Source organism: Ciconia boyciana, chromosome 8 (assembly GCF_034638445.1).
Source record: "Ciconia boyciana chromosome 8, ASM3463844v1, whole genome shotgun sequence".
NCBI lineage: Eukaryota > Metazoa > Chordata > Aves > Ciconiiformes > Ciconiidae > Ciconia > Ciconia boyciana.
Genome location: NC_132941.1, coordinates 47,997,003 through 48,018,556, shown reverse-complemented (window position 1 = coordinate 48,018,556; position 21,554 = coordinate 47,997,003). Strand labels below are relative to the sequence as shown.

Genomic DNA, 21,554 nt, shown 5'->3' with positions numbered 1-21,554 from the left:
GACATCTAATTGAGTGGTTTCAATCCTCATCTTTGCTGCCATCTGTAGGTAACTTGAGTGGTACAAAGGAGACAAGAAGCAAGTTTGAATCCAGTCAGATATTAGTTCTCTGATCAGGACCTGTGTCTATGAGAAAGCATGATGTACTTGTTACCTGCCCCTCCCGATTTTAATGTTAAAGTTAGTCAGAAACAGACAAAACATACAACAGCTTGGCTTTGTCTCTCCTTGTACCTCAAAGTAATCTTGCAACCGGGGAAATTTAAAAAAAAAAAAAAAAAATCAGGAAAATTTGGTTGAGGATCCATGCTATTTTACAGCATTGTTACACCATGGTATGCACTGGAACATCTGTAGTTTTGACTATAAATATGGAATATACTTCTGGGTGTATGTCTGGTAGTTGAAACTCAGTTTCTTTTTCAGTGAGCCATGCAATATTTTAGCAAAACTGTTACTGTAAAGAAAACTCTTCAAAAGAAAAATAAGACAAAAGCAGATAGCTTGATCATATCTTTAAACCCATTACAATAAATTTTAGAAATCTGAAATTAAACAAGTAAGGCCAGAAATTGAAATATTTGATTTAATGACTGCACAATTTTAATACATAAAAATAGATACTTAGTAATGAACAAGTTTATACAAACCAGATTTCTTTTGTATGGTACAAAACAATGATGGAAATAAAAAAAAGATTTGCTGGATTACAGGGCAAGACAAAAGAACAACAAAACATCACTCAGGAAAAGTTTTAAAATAATCAGAGGCTTATTTAATAAATACAGTGCAATGCTTTCATTTAACAAATACAAAATTTACTATTTAATTTATCAACATCAGGAAATATATAAAATGTCATTGAATGACAATCTTATTTAAAAACTGATGCAAATACAATAGCCTTTTTAGAATTCTGAGGTAATATTACACAGTAAATCAAAAAAGCTTCAATAAATAGAACTAAACCCAAGGCAAAGTGCAATTCAGTGAAAATAAGAAGATAAAGCTTTTATTTTAACAATAATAGATAAATAGTTATTAAAAGTGGGCTTAAGCCATAAAAAAATATTTTTGGCTACTTTGCCATGTTTTCAGATAAACTGTATAGCTATTTATTCATAAGCCAACCTTCCACAAATCCAATTCTACAGACTGGGGAAAGGGGGGAGGTGTTTGCTTCCAGATTTCTTACTACATCCACATTCAGCTGTTAGAAATTTAATGTTGCTTGAAGCTATCTAGTTCATTCAGTGCAATGGTGAAAGTTTCATTTATTTCTTAACATCTGGAATCCTGTTGATTAAAATTTATTTTAAAAAATCTCAATTTGGGAAAAACAATGTAAAATGCACAAGTTTGAAGTGCTGCTTTTAGCACTCTCCGTGCTAACCTAGTTTTGTTCCAGGCTGAAGTAAATGGAAATCTTATTACTGGTTTCAAGGAGAGCAAAATGAATACAGTGCCAAATATTTTAAAATATCTCACTATTTATCTCTGCTTTAATAAAACAGTAAAATCACCAGTACCTTCTCTAGGAAATAGAATAAAATAAAATTTACACTTAGATATTGAAGAAAATCCACAACAGGTTTGAAACTACGGATTAGGCAGATTAATTTCTTCATCATGTGTAAATCTGTTGGTTGTATGTAAATAATACAGAGAGGGAAAACAAGAATAATATAATATTTTACTCTTATTGCAAATAAGTGAGTACAGACACTACAAGATATTTAAGCATCCTTGCCCCAGCAGAAGTCAGCAGGGAAAGCTGATAAATTAGATGCCAAAGTGTCTTGAATGATCTGGGTCTCATTCAGCTGAAAGAAAAATCTATAGAACACACAGTAGCTATTCATATTAAAAAAATACTATACTGCATGCTGATAAATTCTTTCCATTAAATGAATAAAACCCAGACTTATAATTACATCTGCATTTTAGAAGCAGTTTCCTTCCCAGCTCCTAATTTACTAACTCAGAGCAGGCATACCAAGAATTCTTTTTGTGTAGTTTGTGCAGTGAAACCCACAAAACATTGTCTTTAAACTCTGGCCTTCAAGTTAATGAAAGCTTCAACATTCTTCTGAAATGTTATTGTATTCACTTTTGTCACAGCTTACTCAAGACTTTCAACAAAGTTGCTGAAAAAACTGATAGCATGAGACAGTACATCAGTTTTCCCTGTGTTGTGAATTTAATTATTTTCCTGAAATATATCACCATATATGGAATTTATTTTAAATATCTAGTTTTGTTTACTATAACGCTACAGTAGATCTGGTTAGTTTGCTCTCAAAGAATGAACATACAAGTTGCTTAATACCTGTAGTTTGAACTTGAATCCCCTCAAGCTGAAAAAAGTACCTTTTAACACTCTTGTACAGTCAAGTGTAAAAGCTGAATATAGAACATCTAAAACCTCTTATTCATAAAAAATAATTTTTTAGCACTAAATGGCACTATCAAAACCCTATTTGTTCACAGGCAGTTATTTACATGCTTCTTAGACAGCCTGTTTCATTGAGAAGGAAAACCAGAATATTAAAACTGCATACATTTTATAAAGACTAAAATTCCTATTTGCCTGTGTGAAAAATATGGCTACATGCTGTATATTTTTTTTTTTCCATTATCCATGTTAATTGAAAACATTCTACCACTGGGATTAGCTAATAAAGAAATATTCCATATATTATCTCCCAGTGGGATACCTGCGGTGTAAAGGAATTATGATTAATGATAAAGTGCAATTAAGAAAAAACAGAAACAAACTATAACTTAGAAATTGTCTTAGTTGGGTTTCGTTTATCAAATAGACTAGCTTTTTGTACGAAGAAAGCTACTTTCTGTGACAAAGCAAGCAGTAAATGTATTGCCATTCAGGAAAAAACATACACTTCATATTTAATTAAAAAAAAAAATCTAAGTTGGGTAAGACTGGCACAGTATCAAGAGACATAACACAAAGCTTAAAGGCACAATTAGAAGAGTGTGAATGCTACATAAAAATGCTGTTCTTGAAGTATTTAATTTTATTCTAGACCAAAACCTTCTGCATTTGAAATTCCAATGATCAGCTTTTGCTTCAGTTCCTTCTTGTTCTTGTAAGGAGGAAGGCAAAGCTGGTTGAAGCAGGTATGGGCCACAGGTAACCTAAAATAATTTAAAAAAACCGCAACAAAACACATTTAATAATAATAAAATAGCAGCAGAACACTGCAAACTGCCTACACATTTTCAGTTAAACATTACTTAAATAAGAAACCCTGTAAAAGGAACATTTATCCTAATGTTGTTGGTTCAAGTTCTGTTGAACATAAACACCACCACTGTTGGTTACAGGCACCTCAGGTGAATTTGTTTGCCTGCAACTCCCTCCCCGCCTTTCTTTTTTTGTTAAGTTGGAAATATCTCCTTCCAGGTTTTCAAAACTCCAGGTACCACGTGACTTCAAAATCAGTTTTTCTCTACATACAAAATCTGGGTATAATCAGAATCCACAACATGAAGAAGGAAGGTGGGTCCTGCAGTAGGTATAGAGACACTGAGATGAACCACAGTTACTGTAAGGATACAGAACTCAAAGTTCAGCCTGGTAAAATACATCCTTACAGACATATGCCTCAGTGCAGAGCACTGAGGAGCTGATTGAAGCCCTGAAAAAACAACAATTCACAAATTTTGGTCTAGCCGTACCAACACTTTCACTTGCGACTTTCTTCTGAGAGCTGAGTTTGAATATATATCGCAGATACCTCTAGGATTGCCTGACTGAAACACTGGAAACTCTGCTCCTCACTAGAACGGATTAGTTTGATGAGAACTGTTCTTCAGTAGCAGAAACATTTGTTTTGCTATCAGTGTGAGATGCCGCTAACATCCTGCCTCATAGCCACAGGCAAAAAGAAGCTATGGGATCTTCTTGCCCTTTATATTCTCAGGTGACACACAGGACAGCACTGAGGATATAGACTTGTCCTACAGCTGGGGGAGAGAGAGGAGAAAGACAATGAGCTGAAGCTCAACCTGACATTTGGAATTTGTCCAACACATTGACAAATTTCTAAAACTTGGACACTTAAAAGTTAAATTTTAGTATGTGACTCAACAGCTCTCTAGTTCTGTTTTCATTGAAGCCCTTAGTCTTTTGAATGGCAGCAGCTTGGCCTTTGGTCATTAGCAAATGTTCTTGAAAGGGGGTGGAATCCCCCCAGATCTGGAAACCCAAGCTACTTCGCCCTTCCTGCCCTTCAAGCAAGCAAGCAAAGATCTGTTAATCACACTGGAGTCATGTGCTTCAGAATCTGGAAAGCTGGGAAACTGGATATTAATTTGGCAATTCTTATTGCTATTATATTCTTTGATCCTATTGTGTGAGCAATGCAATGCCAACATGTCTACATTCATCCCTGCACAGGCAGTCTGACTGCAACAATTATCTTGCAAAACACAGACCTATGTAATTTTAAAATGCACACTATTTCAAAACACATTTTCCTATTTTTAAGAAAAAGAACAATTTACAGGAGAATTAACTTAAACAGAGATTCAACGTTGACTGATTTTTCTTCATTTTTCATGAGATCCTCATGTTCCTTTAACATGTTACCGGAACCAGTCATTAGCTTATTGAATAAAGCATTAGAAATACCACAGTAACAAGCTAAACCAAATTTAAAAACAAAAATCAAAATTTATTTTGTTTATGCATTTTAATTCAGCTCTCCACAGAAAACCCAACAAAAGTTTGACTTTAAAAATATAGTTCCACTTAAGTATTTTGATTATCCTAAATGTTTAAGAAATCTAGGTAAAGCCAGTAATTACTGCTTAGCAGCAATTACTGCTTAGCAGTGAGCTTCAGAGCAGTAAGCTTTTCTATACAGCTTTCCAAATAATTTAAACTGACTTTCTCCAATCTTGAGAAGGAAAATACTAGCTGGAAAGTGTGTGGAATTTCTCAAGTCAATTCAATACAAAATAAAACACTACCAGAAACGTAAGAAATCAGCATGAAGAATTTAACCTTCACAATGAAATTACAAGGCTGCTTTGTTCCTATTTCTTCTGAGCAACCTCTGTGTCAGCCATACACTTACTCACTAGAGACCCTAAAGGAATGCTACATCTTCTCAGCCATACATGTTAAAATTCTTATTTAAACCATCAAGAAAGAACGCAAGTGTTTTCTGCAACTGGAGGGGCTGCTATACATAATGACAAACAGACTCAACGAATTCAGAAAAATTCATGGTGATTCACAGTATATTTTCATTAGCTCAGCTGTCACATTAGGAACAATTAAACAAATAATTTTTTGAATTGAAAACATGTAAGGAATCTCTATAAATAAAGAATTCCTGGCCTCAATATAAACATTGACTGGAGAATCAATTTTTTATTAGATGGTCACCTGCAAAATTTAGGCAGTCAATAAATGGGTATTACAACATTTTGAAGACAAACTAAAGGAGTCCATGCAGTTTCTTCCTTATATATTAGTTTGCTCTTCTTTATAAACACATTCAAGAGCGATAAGGGCTCTCAGGAAATAATTTAACAAAAAAATTTAAAAATCCAGAAAACTACTTACCAATTAGTCGATGTTTCACTCTTTGAAATCTTGAAATTCAAATCAGCCATTCCTCCCACAGGTACCCTATCACTTCCTGTAGCAAAATGTAGCAGCTTCTTTTGAAGGTCAAGAGAAAATCCAAGTACTACATCCCAAAAGTATCTATGTTCAAGGCAGAGGAAGAAGAAAATGGTGTAAGATGCAATATCATGACAAAACAGTATGAGGATAATAATATAACCGCAAGTACTACATTATGAATGTCACTTACTGAGAATTTAATTGATGTAATATATGGGACATCAGTAGTATCCTAATATGCAAGGTTAAATAAATTCCTAAGGACTTGACAAGTACAATGTTTTATGAATTTTGGAATGATGTCTTGTCAAATGATGTCCAAACCCACTTTTCTATACAAACATAAATGCCTTCCACTCACTAATATAAAAGTCCTTAGCATCAAATAGAATTGGAAGAGAAAAAGCCTTTTTAGAAGATTGGATAATAAAAACAAAGACTCAGATTTCACTAGGCATGATTTGAAGCTACTCTTATTAAACTGTCTCCATTTCAATCTGATCATAACCTTTTAAAGGTATTCAGCAACACATTATGCCATTAAGGATCTAACTCTTCCTACTTATGGGTAATTTAATAGTGTCTTTGTCTTAATTGGAAATATGTTTTTAAAACTTCAATCATTCTCAGGTTATCCTTGAAGAGATTATTCCCAACAGTCTACCATTGTATGATGTTTTTAAACTCAGTAATTAGAATGAAAAAAAAAATTAAGCCTACCGTATAGTAAGATCAGTTTTTTGGTAGCCCTCATATTGAGTACTTCGCTGTAAAGCAGACATATCCAGTTCAGGACTGCCACAGACAAGAATTTCAACCTCTTCTGGACGAAGGAGCTGCCAGAAATTAATGATAAAATATTTAATTTTTTTAAAGATGAGAAATGATGCTACTAGATTCTGATTAAATTTTTCATTTGTCATTATAGAAAAATTAACATAATATCATTCAATATAAATCTATGACTTAGATACATACTGTTTTACAGAAAAATGAATTCCTCAGTACTCTGAAGAATTTCTTACTATTGTATATAGTAAAAAGAAAATTACTGGATAACATCATATTTTAGCGTATATCTTTTGTTCCTCACTTTTTCATTCTTACATTTATTACACTGACTTGCTTGTCATCTGATTAGATTACAAATGGGTCATGAAGAAAATTAAGTTTGTACATATGGAATTCAGAGGGAGGGTCTTGATCTCAATTTTGGTTACAACTTCCATTTCATTTACACTGAAAAGTCCCAGTGTAGGTTGATGAGTAGCAGTGGCCGACAGAACTTGACTCTTAATTGTACACACTGCTGTGCAAAGCAAATACACATAACAATAAGCCATGTCTAACAACCGCTAAACTTACACCTGCAGAACCTACTTATTCATTTACTACAACATCGTTAAATTGCATGAAAGTATGTCATGGCATTTCAATGGATTTTCATTCTCCCTCCAGAACCTTCCCTGCAGTTAGTCACATCTCACTTTGCTGCAAATGTGTCATACTTGGCTAATTTCACAGGAATGAAGAAAATATCATGCAAATTGTAATTGCCTCTTCTTTCTCTTCTTACTGCACAAGGGATGATGTAAATTACAAAAGGCATTCCAACAGCCAAACAGGACTGAATACAGAAGAATGTTTAATCTCAACCTCACTGAGTGTTCTTCCTGCAAAAAGTAATAGGTGTTTTCAGAGGAGTCACTCAAGAGCACACAGACATAGTTGCTCTGCTGCTCATAACTGTAGGGAATACAGAGAATCCTTGTAAACATTCACATGAGAGCCCGTGAAGTGTCTCGATGCATACTGATAAACCTAACTTGTGGAGCTTTATTTATCTCTTTTCAATGGAACACTACAGAGAACAGCTGATTACCTGCTTAATTTCTTCTGCTTATGTTGGATTAATCAACTACATTGATTAATCAAGATTCTTCATGAATCCTAAAATCATCCAGTGTAATTTGTTTAATTTAGATAAGTCATTGTCACATATTTGAAACAGAAGTGAAGAGTTATGTTTCATTTTATTCTTACCAGTAATGCATATGAAGCACAGACACTATGAAATCCGTAATAGAAAGCTGCAAATTGTTTGTAGATTGATTTGTTGAGAAGAAAATCAATATAGAGCTGCACATATTCTAAAAAAGAAAAACATTTTATTTTGTTACATCATAATAATTTTAAATAATAATTTATTGTGTTCTCTCAGATTGTACTGAATTAAGAAAAATGAATGCATTTCAGTTTAGATACTATTAAATTGGTAGGCATACCAGAAAGGACTACAGTAATTTCATTTTCACACTTTGTTAAAGAAAACCTAGGCTTATAAGAAGGAAAAAAAGGACAAGCTTAAATCTGCCAAATATCTGTAGTTAATATGTATTGAAGTACCTTTCCTATTCTGATTTGTGACTGGAATTTTATCTCCATTTGGCTTTAAATTGTAAGATTTTATAACACCAAATTCTTCCTGAAAAACCTGGAGAAAAAGAGGAGTCAAGGTCAGTACTGGAAAATACATTCACATACTCACAAATGACAAAGCTTGTATTTATTATTTCATGTATTTCCCCTGTCTCTCTAGCACATGCTGTAATTCTGAGGGTTGTGGGGTTTTTAAAAGTTAAATACTACAATTTTCAACAAATTGCTCAAGAAAGTGGTATTCAAAGTAGAAAATTTGACCCTGTTACACAGTGGCGTATCAAACTGACCTACAGGCTCTGGAGCCACAGAGTTTTTCATACAAAAGAACAATTTAGGAGCATCAAATACAATTAAGAAGGTATTTGTTCCACTGCAGCTCACCTAGGAACTCCTACAAACACCTAAAGCAGGAAAAGTATCTGCTTTACAAAAATTCTCATATGGTCTGACAATAATGTAATTCAAAGCTGAGGAAAAAAAAAAGGCCAATACCAGTCCAATACACATCCATAAACCAGCATGAAATTTTACTAACTAGTATGTGTTCCAAAACAATGAATAAATGAAAAAGACTTTCTTGATTGAACTAGCAGTTAGACATATAGGTCAGGCAAAACTATCGTAACTTGAACAAGCTAGATTCAAGTGAGATTTCCTGGACAAAGTGTATAAAATAACCAGAGTAAGCTTTGACTAGCATCTGGGTTAGACAGAGAAGGGATTGTTTTGCAGCCAGATGAATTTCACCAACCAGGTCACTGATTGCAAGGTGATGGTGCCAGAGCAAGCAAAGAGCTGGAAATACACCAGCAGCTGGCCATGTGACCCTGGCAATCAGTACTCAGATCCACCTACACTGCCAGGGGACAACAGCTTAAAGCCCCATAACGGAGGGGAGCCAGCCTCTGTATGCCCTGAGGCCCCAGGGCTAGACTGGTTCTTGAAGCAAGCTTTAATGCCCATGCAGTTATATTCCAAACAATCAGCAATCACACTGTAGTAGGCCACTCCATTGCAGAAACACAGGTAAAAATTACTGAACGAGTTTGAGAATCACTTATAATTGTGTATTTAATGACCTGAAAGGTTGAGTAAAAATCCTCTTCGACATTGCCTTCATAGGACAGAAGTTCACTTAGTCCATGGGCCAGTTCCTACAATATGAGTAAAAACTCTTTAGTAAATCTACAAAACTAAGTGATGTACTTTGCAAGGATGTGCCAGAATTGTTACTTGATACAGAAAAAAGTATGGAAAAAGCTGTATATTCAAAAAGCATACACAAAGAAAAACTCACTGCTTAATTAATTATGTGTGTGTATATATATTTACTTATTTCAGTATAAACTGTTACATTTTTCTTTTTACTACAGAAAATGTGTCTAGAATGCTCATATCAGATTTTGGTATTTAACTTCAAGTAGATCAACAAAAATTCTGCTATGCTAGAAAACATGGAGAATTTCTGTTTTCAACAGAAGAAAAGGAGACTTTATCAGCCTGTGCTGAAAAAAGGCTGTTTTCAAACAGTTTATAATTCAAGCATTAAATATAAATAAAACAGGTTTTAAATCAGTAATTTAGCCTCTTAAAAAATGTAATACTTACGGGCATAATCTGAAAGAGGTCATCTAATGTGACATCAGAGATGCCTACAAGTGTGTTATGATCACAGGGAACAATGGGAGGACTCAATAATTTCTTGTAACAGCAAGGTGGGAAACGAATATCCAATGTGATGCTATTATACACAGCAAGTCCCATAAGCTATATATGTCAAACGTTAAGGGCAAACCCCACACATCCCTGTTACAGTTAATATTTTAAGTAACTTGGAAAAAATATTTTAAGATTTTACTCAGCATACTCTAATACATGCTAAACAAACAGAAGGAATGGAAATTATTCAAGTTTTTTGGATTGACAGTTTTAAATGCAGTTTTGTATTACAATTAAGTAGTAGTTAAAATGGTCAAGTGCTGCACATTGACAGAACACTTGATAATCTTCATCATAATATTCTATACCAGCATTTCTAGAATAAATTGTTCCAAAGTATTGTTATGAAAAAAGTTTTTAAAGAGAACTGTAGAGATATATTTTTAATACAGAAATCCTAGAGAGAGCTCAATATAGCAATTTTTCTTTTAAATAAATCTAAAAGCATAAAGACAAAGCTGCACTGGCACTACAGCTCATTAGCTAGCACATTTAAGTGTATCTTGTGAAACAAATTTGAAATTATACCAAAAATCAGAAGAATCCAGTTCACGATTCAGCTTCTCACTAGAATAGAATAGTTCAGTTGGAAGACACCTACAACGATCATCTGGCCCAAAAGCAATCAGTAAAATGGGGACATCATCATCTCATCTTAGTGGAGTTATAAGCATATATTACCATTAATCATTTGTCTGAGGACTTCATAAATGAGCACCACAGAAAACCTAGAAAATAAACTGATGCTCAAAATAGCACGTGGCTTCCATTCAGTTAAAAAAAAAGCCACATACTGATCAACGGGGACTTAAACAAAATATTAATGCATACAGACTCATTTATGTTTACTGAATGAAACTCAAGAGGTGTAAGTACATAGAAAATTACAACTTATACACAAAAAAGTTGCATGTTTAGTCTTAATTCTAGTATTTTCTGACTGTAAAATGTACCACGTACCCACATACCACCATATTCTTCCTATTTTTAGTTCACTTGCTTGAATAACATTCTTTTTATACATTTAAAATGGAACACACTTGTATGTACAGCATCTGAATGAGCTTTAATCAGTGCCTTATTTCATCCCCCTACCAGCTCATTGAATGGCTGTTCGTTTAGCACCGTCTAGCAGACGTAAAAGGATACAGCTCCAACCAATCGGAATTCAGAATAGTTATCACACTTAAAGCTGCTGAACCAATGGCAGTGCGAGTCCTTGTGGTAGGTGAACATGCCTGCAGAACAGGAACGGTGGCCTTTACAAAGCTCGAGCTTCAATAAAGAGTCATACAAAGCCTCATCTTTCTCACATATGCACCCTTAAAAGTGCTCCTAGGTGTGCCCGTATCTCCACGCTTGTTCTCAGCCCCGTCTTCCCACCCACAGCAGGAACCTGCAGGTGCTTGGGCAAGGACCACCAAGGGCAGTGCCAAGCCCGAAGCAGGCCCAAGCCCACCAGCCCTGTTGGGTGCTGGCGCTACGTGTTCTTCAGTGCTTCCAGTCACGGATATTCTGCACTGTCACTGTGCAATATGTTTCTTCACTGTAGTTCATCATCTGTACAGCCAGAAACATTAACTGTCTAACCAAAATTTTCTTGCTGCAATGTAAACCCATTTCTTCCTCCCTTCCTGGATCAATAGCAGATGACAATCTTTAAAAATGCTGGCATGAATCCCATGATACAAATACCATAAGCTTTACCTTCTTAGCATAGAAAGCTGTAAAAAGTTTATCTTATACACACACTAGCAGCAAAGGGGTATGTTTCATATTTTCTGTCAAAAAATTATATCAGAGAAGTTAAAAAACCTCAAACCACAAATATCCTAAAAAAGCCACTCACTGGTCTAAATGACAAGCTAGATCCTACTGAAATCATGACTGTAGACTAGTTCGACTGCTATTTGCGTCAGATATGGATCATTCTGCAGAAAGTAAAAACCTACGTAATTAAACCACATAACAACTTTAAGATGCCTAGGAAGTATTGCTCAGGGAAGCAAGACACACTCTAGTTAAGTCTGCACTAACAGTGAAATTAACTTCAGCAATGCAGAAGTAAATTGGATAAAATGTGATGACTGGTTTTAAATTTGTTAGGACTGAATGGGCCGACAGTTTATTATTGCTTCCACAGTCAGTGTACAAACCAAAGCACTTAATAGTTCTAAGGATATCTTATATGCAGTAGCTCACTGCATTTGTTGGAAGATAAAGTTGGGGAAAAATAATATTTAAATAAAAAAACCCAAATCAAACTCCTTTGGATTAAAAAAAGCATAAAAATCCAACTGATGTCTTAGGGACATCTAGTTTTTATGAAAATTTATAGGTAAAACTCTGCCTTCACATTTTTCCCCCCCTACTCTCCTGAACAATCTTAACTTTATCTTTTGAACTTTAGCTCAAAAAGGTGCTCGTCACAAAAGGTTTAGACAGTGCCTTTACCAGAAGCAACAGAACAGTTGCATGTAAGGCAGAGCAAGGCTCACATAACTGGCAGTGATGCTGGAACAAAATAGGTCTCAAATCCCATTTATTAATTGTCCACACTGAGATAAAGAAAGCATCGTAACACACATAGGAGGGCAGACAACTGAGTTGATTGGGAGTTCTTTAATTTCAGGGGTTAAATCTGCAGGATCAGCTAACCTGGAAAGGGTAATAACAGGGATGTTTTCCTCTGTTCTTCCTTCCAAGCTTCTGACATACGTTATTTGCAACTTAAACATTAAAGACAGCAGAGTATACAGTCCCTTTCTGAGGGAGAAGAACATTTCTGAACTCCTCCCACAGTTGGCTGATGGTCATATCAATGAAAGAATTTACACTTTAAAGCAAGGAAGCCTGCCAGAGCTGGTGGAAAAAAAAATTACTCTCAAATGTTTCCAAACCCATCAGTTACCAAGCTCTGCTGACAACACATTTTTACTAACAGAACTGTCAAACTTACAGAACACTTTCTTCAGGATAAGTTGTTTCCTATTAAGGCTGTTATCACAAAATGTCATCTCTCCACACAGACACCTTTTTACGAGGAAAAGGGCTATAGGCAAATAATGATCTCAGCAGATTTGAGGACATATTTATGACTTAAAAGTCTGGACCTTTAGGAGTCCTACAAACAACAGAGGACCGTGCATTTAAGGGACATGAACTCTTCCAGGCAAAGACAGACAAGCTCTTGCATTCTACCAATGACTATCAGGTGTTATGCTGAAGTCCCTAGAAATCAATGTTTCTAATTTAAGAGCCAGCCTGGGAACACTTTAACCCATTATAACATCAGCAATGTATTCATGCACAGCTGAGGAAAGCTGACTCATTTAAGAAATATTAGAGTGGGGGAAAAAACCAACGCAGATCCATCTACAGTAATATAAAACACGTAGATTGAATGGCTTCCAATCTATTTACTCAAAAAAAAAAGCTTCCTTTTTTTTTCCCCTTGGGCCTGCAGATATCATTATGGGCTCATAGGTCCTGGTAACAGCAGAGGCAGGCTATTTCATTCAGTCTCACATCTATCTATACTGTCTCTGCACCTGACTGAAGGACCTTTCTCTCCTGAGAGCATCTCAGACCACTTTAAGAATACTGCCCACACAGATACCCCAAACAGAATATATGATGACAAAGATTCAAGTAAGAACTAACCTCTACCTATACTAATCACAGAAATAGCGCTAGAACTTGCAGACGCTATCAGTGCAACTGTCAGTGCAAGCGAAACCATTGATACACAGGAGGCCAGAGTCAGCAGTTTGCCAGAACTGAGAACAGTAACAGTATCCAACTGTAGCTACTTCGGAAACCCAGGAAAACTCCCTAAACGAGCAATGTGAAGACAGCTGAGGGTAGTGTAAAAACAGAAAATGCAGCATGAGAAGAAAGAGGCAAGGATGGCAGGTGACAAACAAATAAATTTGGCCTTATCTCCACTTGAATATTTGCTAAACCATCTACTTCAGAGGCTGTTACATGTCTCTTCCTATTTTGGAACAGGAATATCATATTCCAATTGCAACCAAACAACATATTAAGCTAAATGGAAGAAACTTATTCTTAAATCCAAATATACAAATTCACACATATACTTGTGTGAATTCTAGAAAAATTTCCAAGGGCAGACAAGTATCAGTGTTTCAATGGCTTGCACAGCTTTTGCTTATTCTTCTTAGCTTGTTAGTAGGTCTAGCAATTCACTAAAACACATAGAAAACTCCTATGAGTTTTCTACTCAGAAGAGACATGGAAAAAACCTGTTCAAAGGCCCAATTCCATTTGAGTTAACAGATTTAAATTATCCTTGTCCTACTCCATAAAATAGTTGATGGCCTTCTCCCATCTGCCCAAAGGTAAATCAAGTTCTGTCTCTGGATAGAGATGGAAACACTGTAACAACACAGATATATCAGAGGAAGAACTTGAAGGAAGATCTACTGCTAGTCTTGAATCCCCCTGCTTCGTATCCAATATGCTCACTAGCCCAGGGATACTAACAAACCATAAACATTGAGCCTCCAGTTTCTGAAACAAGGTTTAGCATGACTAAAGTCTTAAAAAGCTGAATCCTAATTTTAATTCTAAACCTTTCCATTGATCAGAGATTTGTTCACCCTCTAATTTTGCCATATCACTGAAGCAAAATCTCAGTTTTTCAGCAATGCTTGAACCTTCTTTTCAAAAGCCAAGATCTTCAAAGCTCTTGGAGTACTTCCCACTCTCTTCTACCTTCCTCTGTGCCAAAACTTTTCATCTATATACAATTCTAACTTGCCTGCTTTTGTTTTTACATCAATGAGTACCTGGTCTGCCTAATACTGGATTAATGAAGAAATCTTATCCATCACTGTTTTGATAATTTCAAATGAACAAATTTTCATGTTGTACTTACGAACATTTATGAGGACTCACCATAATCTGGGTGAAAAATCTGGCGAATCAGAAGAAGAAACCATTCTTTTGTCAGGCCACCCATATCAAGACCAGCTTCCCCTACAAACGTGACTTTCAACTTCTTTTTCAGATCTGCCCTCTTCCTTGCTAGCTATTGCAAAATCGGTAAGGAAGAAGAAAATGGGGATTTAACATATTATCACTACCTCTAGCCATAGAGAACATGTATCTCTGTCTCTACCTGCTTGCTTTGTTTAAAGTAGTAGTTTGCATCATCTCCTACTAAGAGGTCAAAACTATATTAAAACAATGATTGAATTGCAGAAGCAAGACAATCATAACTACCTGACATGATCAACTACCTTGCACATGGAACCACTCTCTGGTCTTGAAAATAAATTAGGTGATATGCAAACAGACTTTTAATAAGCTATTAGATACAATGAATTGAGTCTGTCTGGAATATTTTGGACCTATATAATTTTTTACCTGCATGGAAGACATTCTGCCAGGAAGAAACGATAGATTAAAAAAAATTAGGCATCCTTTGGAGATATTTAGAAATAAGGAGGTAGCTAAAAATTTCAGTATTTGGACACCGTTCTGTTCAGTATAAGATACCTGCCAGCAAGTATCAGCTAGTTTTGTAAAACTGTTTTTTAGACAATGGTAACAGGCTCTTCTCATTCCTATGCCCTAAGAGACAGTATTTCATCCAGGTATGCAAAAGACCTGCAAAGAATTAGATTATAGCCTTTCACAATTAGCAGTGATCTTTCAGATCAAGGCCCTGTACAATTTTTCTTTAAATCATTAATTACTGGCCAGCTCCAGAGAAGGTGTTTAAACCAGTCAGGACTACGTATGTGCTAAAATAATTTCTATGTTGTTAGCTGCTCAAGTAAATTCCTGTTGCACAAATTTTATAGCTGTAGGTATTTGTATTATTTGACACAAACTATTTATTCGCTGAAGTGATTTTCCTTTGCAAATTATTTTTTTTAATTTGAAATACAAATAAGACATCTTTCCCCCACCTTCCATTCCTCACACTTTTGAGAATATGGGTAATATAATACATTCTTACTCATCCCTGAGATGGGCAGAAAAAAACATCAGAAATAAATAGGAGATTTGAAAGATTTGAAAGATTAGAAAACCAAATATTTTGGCTATCAGAACTCTTGAAGTTGCTCTTCATTATTTCAGTGTGATAAAAAAAGCCTCATAATGCCTGAGAGAAAGCGGTATTATCACTCATATTTCTTCTGTCTTACGAGAGAAGGCCAAAATAGACAGGCTTTAATCTAGGGAAAAAAGGTTTAAGCTTATGTTTTCTGAACATGAGTAATCAGAATTTGTTTGGTCTTGTTTTCACCACTTGGACTTATTTTGCAACACCATCAGGCTGTTTTTAGTGTTGAGAAAGAGTAGAGAACTAGATTTCATTGAAATATGTTAATTAGCAAGGTTCAGTGGATAATGAAGAATTGCCTACTTTAATGGACACATCTGTTTCATTTAAAAAGGAAAAATTACATTCAAGAATGTGAGGAAATAGTTAAAAATCAAGATAAGAACTTAAGAAAAGAAAGCTTAAATAATTCTTATAGGATAGACAAGTTAGTGAAGGAAAAGAATAAAAATACTCCAAGAATTAAAACAGAACAAACTCATTAGTGATTAGTCACTTACTATTCATGCTCCTATCATGGAACCAAGTCCTACATAACCTGATAATTATGCACTGTATTCGTAAGACAAAAATTGCAAACACAAATACATACCGTGTGGCATGCATACACGTATGTTTATTATGGGCTTAGCTATGGAGCAGTATGAGGACGGAAAATAAAGTTCAGAATGTCTAACCCAATCTATTCTGCAGCACTGCTATTGTGTCAGTAATTCAGTTTTTTTTATTTAGTATTATACAGTTATATTCCCAATCTCTTAGCGCAGAAAGATTTAAATATGACTTATCAAATTGACAGCTAAGGGCAATAGCTATTCTGCAGCAACACACCATTTAATTACATTTTTTGTTACCTCATCAAGTGAATCACTAACAAGGTGCGTCCTCCTCACTTTCACATTTAGGAACAACATATTCATGTCAGGTTTCTGTCTGCGAGAGACTTTATCCACAAGGCTTTGCTATTTGAATGAAAAAGAATCATCATACATGCAGTATTTTCATTTAAAAAACAAAGTGCCACACTTGTTAAATGTAAAAAGTCTTTAGTATTAAAAGACATTACCCTAATATGATAGCTGCTTCAATATCTTCTAAGAGATGGAGAGAATTTTCTTTTCTACTGCAGATAGCATTTACACCATATTTGAACTAACTTATCAGGAAGTTTAACAAGAAGGCAGCAATTGGGCAGCAACCTTTTAAACTCCCCAAATAGTTAAAAACATACCCATAAGATTCTGGAGACTGGCTTGTGCTTTACTTAGCTATTCACAAAACACATCCAGCAAGACAGGAATGGATAGGTGGTGGTGCTGCCACATTAAGCACCAAGGAAACCAGTATCACCTAGCACCTGAAGGAAATGACCACTGAAGGAGGCAGGCAATGCCTCTTTCAAAACAAAAGAGGCTGCCCAGAAGCAGTACCTCTCTTCTGTGACTTGTGAACATACAGTTGCATCTTGGTCTTCCGTGACAACATATCTTCACAGAATAAAATAGGAAACAGTCCAAAATTCTCATGGAATTTTTCTTCCTTAATTATCTTGTTACTTTAACATGCTAGCACATTATGCTGGTTTCTCAAAAAAGAAAAAAAAAAAAAATTACTGTAACTCTTTCTCCACAACACTGGTATTTATAAGCATCCTGAAACTAAGCACATTAAAATAAAAAATATTGAGAGAATCCAGCATGGACATTTGTAGACTAGTAAAATGGCTCAAGTTCTTTTCCAGGGTAGTCCGAAATATTAGAAATTGTGATGAAAGGCTGTACAAAAAAAACTTATAAAATCTAACAAAACTTATAAAAATCTAACAAAAAAGTTATAAAATACCAATGGATGAGGCACATTTATCACTAAATGACTTACCCGTGCAATACTTATCATCTGTTGTTCTGAGTCCCTTTGAATAATAACTTTTTTTGCTGCTATAGAAATAATAAATGGGTATTGACAGAAAGAAAACCTAACAACAAGAGAAAAGAAGATAAAATATTTCCTTTTTAGCATCTAGCATATTATTTTCTTTTTAAGAATACAGGAGTGAACCTTTGCATTATGATTCCATAACCACCTTCCCTCCACTGATAGTAATTTGCAAATAGCTACTGGGTTTTTTGTTGTATACATAGATACTCAATTCAGTAGAACAAACTGTTATTTGCAAACACTACTAGAAATTGTAATTAGTAGTAATACGTATCCTCAATAAAGCTCTTTTTTATTGTTTATCATTATCAATAGACCTAATAAAAAAGTCCTTTTCTGCTTTAAATACTAAATTTTAACTGCTACACTGAATTAAAGAAAACAATAATATCTTCTTATTAAATACAAGAAAAACAACTATCTCAGTGCAGCATTCTTCGGTACACAGTAAAAATATTTCTGGTTTGGCTTATTTGCTGCAGAATTGTTTTTCAAATGAACTGATTTTCCACAGGCCCTTCAGATTCAAGCCAGGGTTACAAGTGTTTAGGACTTCTAAAATGTTAGATCACAGTCACATTCCACTGCAATCAAATAATACAAATAATTTTGAAAAACTTCAGAAATCATCAAGGTAAGAGATTTTTTTTATTACTGGTTATTTTGGTAAGTTTTTGTTGATTTAGCTCATGCATCACCTAGCAGAAGTTCATATTGAAATACCCAGAGCTTCAGACTCTATGTGTGCATCTTCAATCCAGACTGTACGTGCACCCTGAATCCCGCCTGTGAGCAGCTCTGGATTCTAACGTCTTTAGGAAAGAAAGGAAAATGAGGAAAAAATATTCTCACTTGGTCTCCTGGAAATCCTAATCCAAAATGTTTTACCAAGGAGTGTTGACTTAGTTTGAAGAATTATGCATTTCAAAATACTTCATATAGAAGGTAAACCAGGACTTGCTCCTACTTGGCCTTCTTAGTTCCAAGCATATAGTCTTGATTGCAGTTCTTTGGGTTGTTGGTTTTGGATTTTTTTTAGGGGGTGGTGGTGGGTTTTTGGTTTTTTGTGGGTTTTTTTGTGGTGTTTTGTTTTTGGTTTTTTTTTTAAATGGAACAACAACAGTTAAAAGATGTAAAATTGGAAAAAAGTGTGATTGTAACAAAGCAAAAGAATTAAATTTAGTTTAAGAATAATACAGCCAGTCTGCACTTCAGCTACTCCAGAAATTATATATCAACTTTGTTTTGATATATATTGAATTCCCAGTGTCCCAGATAACTGAAAAGAACTGGAGCAGGTGGAAATCTCACAGCCCTTTTATAAGTTTGGATGTGGGTGCCAAAACAGCCAGATGGTGCCAATGAAAAAAAGAAAAAAAAAATTTGAAGCTCAGCAGTATTCAGATTCCAATGCTTTGACTGAGACTATGCAAAGCCTACTGTACCTTTATTGCTATCATGTGTCATGTGTTCTGGTGGGGTGTTTTTTGTTTTTTTTTTTTCCTTCCTTCCCAAGCAGAATATCAGGTATCAGACCAAAGACTAGCCTAAAATACCTGCCTTGGTGGAGCAAATTATGCTCTCCAAGTTTTCCTCAACTGCTGCTAAAGGCGAGGAAAATTGCACATGCAATAAACAAAAAGCTACATTTGGATGGCTGATGTCTTAAATTAGCTTACTGAAAAGTCTTGAAATATGGGGAAATTTTAATTGATCTTGTGATTCAAGCTGTGAAGACTGAGTGATACATACAGATATGCTGAAAAATACAGCTACATAAAATAATTTTTATTAAGAAAACGTTAATAAGATTTTAAACTTTAGCAGAAAGATGAAATGCCTGTTTCTCTAGATGTTTCTAAATCATACTGCTGGCTGCCTCTCACAAGAAGAGAAATACTTTGCAAGCTTTGAGTCTGTAGAGATTTAACTTGTGAGTTTATTTTCATGTAACAGAAATAGTACAATGTATTTCACTGGAACAAATATGATTGGAGCCACATATACACAGGTAACTAGATAAATTTTCATCATTAAGTGGTAAGTATGCACACAACACCACTTTCTATGAATGTATTGGAGGTTAAAATATGTTTGTAGTAAGACACAATTAGAAGTCTATGCCAATAAATAACAAACTCATATTATTATCATCTATATTTTACATCTTTTCTCCAGTTTGCAAAGGCAGAATGAGATTTATTACAGTCGATCTCGCATCCATGCAGTAGCAAGTACAGCAAGTAGTAGCTATACTATATTTTTCCAGTAAAATACAGTATTTAATGTAGCTATATATACAGATAAAGGGTATGTATACCATATATACACAATATATATACACATGATATATAAAGATAGATATACATAGTGTAGGTAATGGTGCTTTGAAATACTACTTAACAAGAAACAACCAGTTATTCCTCTTACCTGTGAGAATTTCCATAACATTGCCAGTTATGATATTCTTCCATAAGATCAATATGATCAAGTGTAGAATTATAGAAATCCGTATATGAAATAATAGGAGGACTGATCAGACTATTTGCAGCATCTACAAAGAAAACACAGAAGTCTTTTATAATACTGCCTGGATTCAGCACATCTGTTTTCTAGGCATCCAGAGCACCAGTGACCTCAGAAACTTTAAGCCAAATCAGCTAATAACAACTTTGTCTCAGTCTTAGCTACGGAATTAGAACTATACCATAACACCATATGACATCATATTAATTGCTGTAGAAAATAGTAAATGCCTAGTTCAGCCCATTTATGATAAAAGAACCTCCATTTGACTCTAGCCCACTTAATGACATACACTAAGTTATAAGGTTTCATGGATAAAGAATGCTATGTTCTGCTGAAATCAATGAAAAAGCAGTTTGATAGATGGATTTCTTAAACACCTTCATTTAATTTCAAACGTAGCTATGGATATAACATCTACATGTTTTCCAGTTAACAATTATCTGTGAGTTTGATGCCTGTTTGCAAAAGGGATGGAAAGGGAGGCACACAAAACATAGTATGCAAAGATACACCTATTTCCTCAGGTAACTACTATACCATCTAGACTCACAAAAATTAAGTACTTGACCAAATTAAGAAAACCAATTCACATTTAAGCTGCCTATCTCATTATGTAACATTCATATAATGTCAAACAGCTAAGTTTTCTCTATTTGCACTTCAACATAATCTAATTTTGATCAGACAGAAAGTAGAGTATTTTGAATTACTAAATATCCCTCTTCCCAGAATTAAGGAATTAGCAACTTTCATAGATGACTAGACAACACACATCTTGGTTTTAGATACAGTTGAGCTTATGCGTCTATAAACTGTCGCTCTGGACAGGCAGGACTGTGCAGAATGGTTATAAGTAAAAGTTTTAAGTTGACATCAAAATGAAAACATCCTCATTCCAATCTTAATTTTCATTTGGTGGTGTCATTTTTTTGTAGAAAGGAGAAAGGGTTTTTACCCCTCAAGAAAAGGGGACTGACCTTAAACTTCCCATTTCCATAGTAAATGCTCTAATCACTAAGCTATTGGGGATGAGTGGAGAAGGTGGTTTGCATTTGCAATGGTCAAATTTGCTGTGCTCTATGTTGAGCTGGACAGGGATTTACTTTTTTTAAGCTGTAGTTTTGGACTTAAGAGGCATATGTATTGCCTAACTTCTCTTAGATA

General features: G+C 34.9%; 1 protein-coding gene across 3 annotated transcripts in view; it reads right to left on the bottom strand.

Annotated features, from left to right (window-relative positions):
- Positions 1-602: 602 nt before the first annotated feature.
- The window catches only part of HECTD2 (HECT domain E3 ubiquitin protein ligase 2), a 41,396-nt gene continuing 20,444 nt past the window's right edge, over positions 603-21,554 (bottom strand). For all 3 annotated transcript variants that reach the window (XM_072871018.1, XM_072871019.1, XM_072871020.1), the window contains 12 exons: positions 20,292-20,415; positions 17,802-17,898; positions 16,778-16,885; positions 14,747-14,879; positions 10,973-11,061; positions 9,713-9,871; positions 9,184-9,258; positions 8,069-8,156; positions 7,706-7,812; positions 6,383-6,498; positions 5,600-5,743; positions 603-3,159 (listed from right to left, as the gene is read on the bottom strand). In XM_072871018.1, coding sequence (XP_072727119.1) covers positions 3,039-3,159; positions 5,600-5,743; positions 6,383-6,498; positions 7,706-7,812; positions 8,069-8,156; positions 9,184-9,258; positions 9,713-9,871; positions 10,973-11,061; positions 14,747-14,879; positions 16,778-16,885; positions 17,802-17,898; positions 20,292-20,415 — 1,361 coding nt within the window. In that variant the 3' untranslated portion in view covers positions 603-3,038. The remainder of the gene's footprint in view (positions 3,160-5,599; positions 5,744-6,382; positions 6,499-7,705; positions 7,813-8,068; positions 8,157-9,183; positions 9,259-9,712; positions 9,872-10,972; positions 11,062-14,746; positions 14,880-16,777; positions 16,886-17,801; positions 17,899-20,291; positions 20,416-21,554) is intronic.